Source organism: Naegleria gruberi, assembly GCF_000004985.1.
Source record: "Naegleria gruberi genomic scaffold NAEGRscaffold_342, whole genome shotgun sequence".
Taxonomy (NCBI): Eukaryota; Heterolobosea; class Eutetramitea; order Acrasida; family Naegleriidae; genus Naegleria; species Naegleria gruberi.
The window spans coordinates 6,623-7,737 of record NW_003163059.1 but is presented as its reverse complement, the minus strand read 5'-3'; the positions used below and the strand labels follow the sequence as shown (position 1 = coordinate 7,737).

Sequence of the window (1,115 nt, the reverse complement as noted above, 5' to 3'; positions counted from 1 at the left end):
GTAGATCATCACCACTTGAATAATAAATTAATATTTATTAAAAAAGAATAAAATTTTTAAAAAATGGATCCACTCTTCCCAATCTTTAAAGCCATCTACACTTCTGCTCTCAGAGCACCTGATATCAAACTTAAATTACCAAGTATCTTTGAAAAGGGTCTTCCAAAGATGCTCGTCTTTGTTCTTCTTCTTGCTTCATACTTTGTTATTTGTTCCGGTATTGTTTACGATATGATCAATGAACCTCCATCTATTGGTAGTAGAAGAGATGCTGACGGAAGAGTTAGACCAGTAGCAGTTCTTGAATATAGATTAAACGCTCAATACGTGATTGAAGGATTCAGTGCTGGTTTCTTATTCACAATAGGAGGACTTGGATTTATTTCATTGAATTGGGCAGCTGATCCATCAACAACAACTCGCTCCCGATACATTTTCCTCGGATTGGGAATTTTCCTCATCATTATTGCTTATAACACTTTGATCATGTTCTTGAAGATGAAGATCACCAATTATCTTCAATAATCATGATGTTACTATAAATTATTATAAATCTTTATTGAGTTTACTAACATTAATTCTATAATGTATTATTTTGTTATTTAAGACGAATTAAATTATCTTAAAACAAAATGGAAAACTAAGGTTTTGACGTACACCTTAATTTCACAATTCATTTTCCAATAATGGAATATTGTGAAATATTATTTTAATAACCAATATTTATTGATATAATTTATTTCAAAATTCTGTTTCTGTACTTCTTTACCCACATGAAAACTTTCATAGTATTATCAAGCTTTTGACCTTCGTATCTACGTCTTCCTGATCTTTCACTTCGTTTAGCCTTTTGAGACTTAGTGAGAGTGTTACCAGAGTGAAGATTTGTTATTGTTCTTTCAATTCTGTCTTGGTCACGAATGGCAAGTAATCTAGCACGTAAGAAACCAAGAGAATCACCCTTAGCGAGAGCTCTATCAGCATATAAAGTAACACCAGTAGCATGTCTCTTACCTGTCTTTACACCCAAAATGTCACGACAGTATTCTTGTCTAGCATCAATGTATGATTGAACAACTCTTCTGATTTCAGCAAAAGAGTCAATCTCATAACTT

At 32.4% G+C, this 1,115-nt stretch overlaps 2 protein-coding genes across 2 annotated transcripts in view; one reads left to right on the top strand and one right to left on the bottom strand.

Annotated features, from left to right (window-relative positions):
* Window positions 1-63: 63 nt before the first annotated feature.
* On the top strand, window positions 64-525 carry NAEGRDRAFT_76733 (uncharacterized protein; the record flags this gene model as incomplete). The annotated part of the gene is made up of 1 exon (XM_002668309.1): window positions 64-525. One exon carries the CDS (start codon window positions 64-66, stop codon window positions 523-525), a length of 462 nt encoding a protein of 153 aa, XP_002668355.1.
* A 211-nt stretch (window positions 526-736) lies between these two features.
* NAEGRDRAFT_76732 (uncharacterized protein) overlaps window positions 737-1,115 on the bottom strand; it is a gene marked incomplete at both ends in the record, with an annotated part of 6,018 nt that continues 5,639 nt past the window's right edge. The window contains one exon of the mRNA XM_002668308.1: window positions 737-1,077. Within this exon, the coding sequence (XP_002668354.1) occupies window positions 737-1,077 (341 nt within the window). The remainder of the gene's footprint in view (window positions 1,078-1,115) is intronic.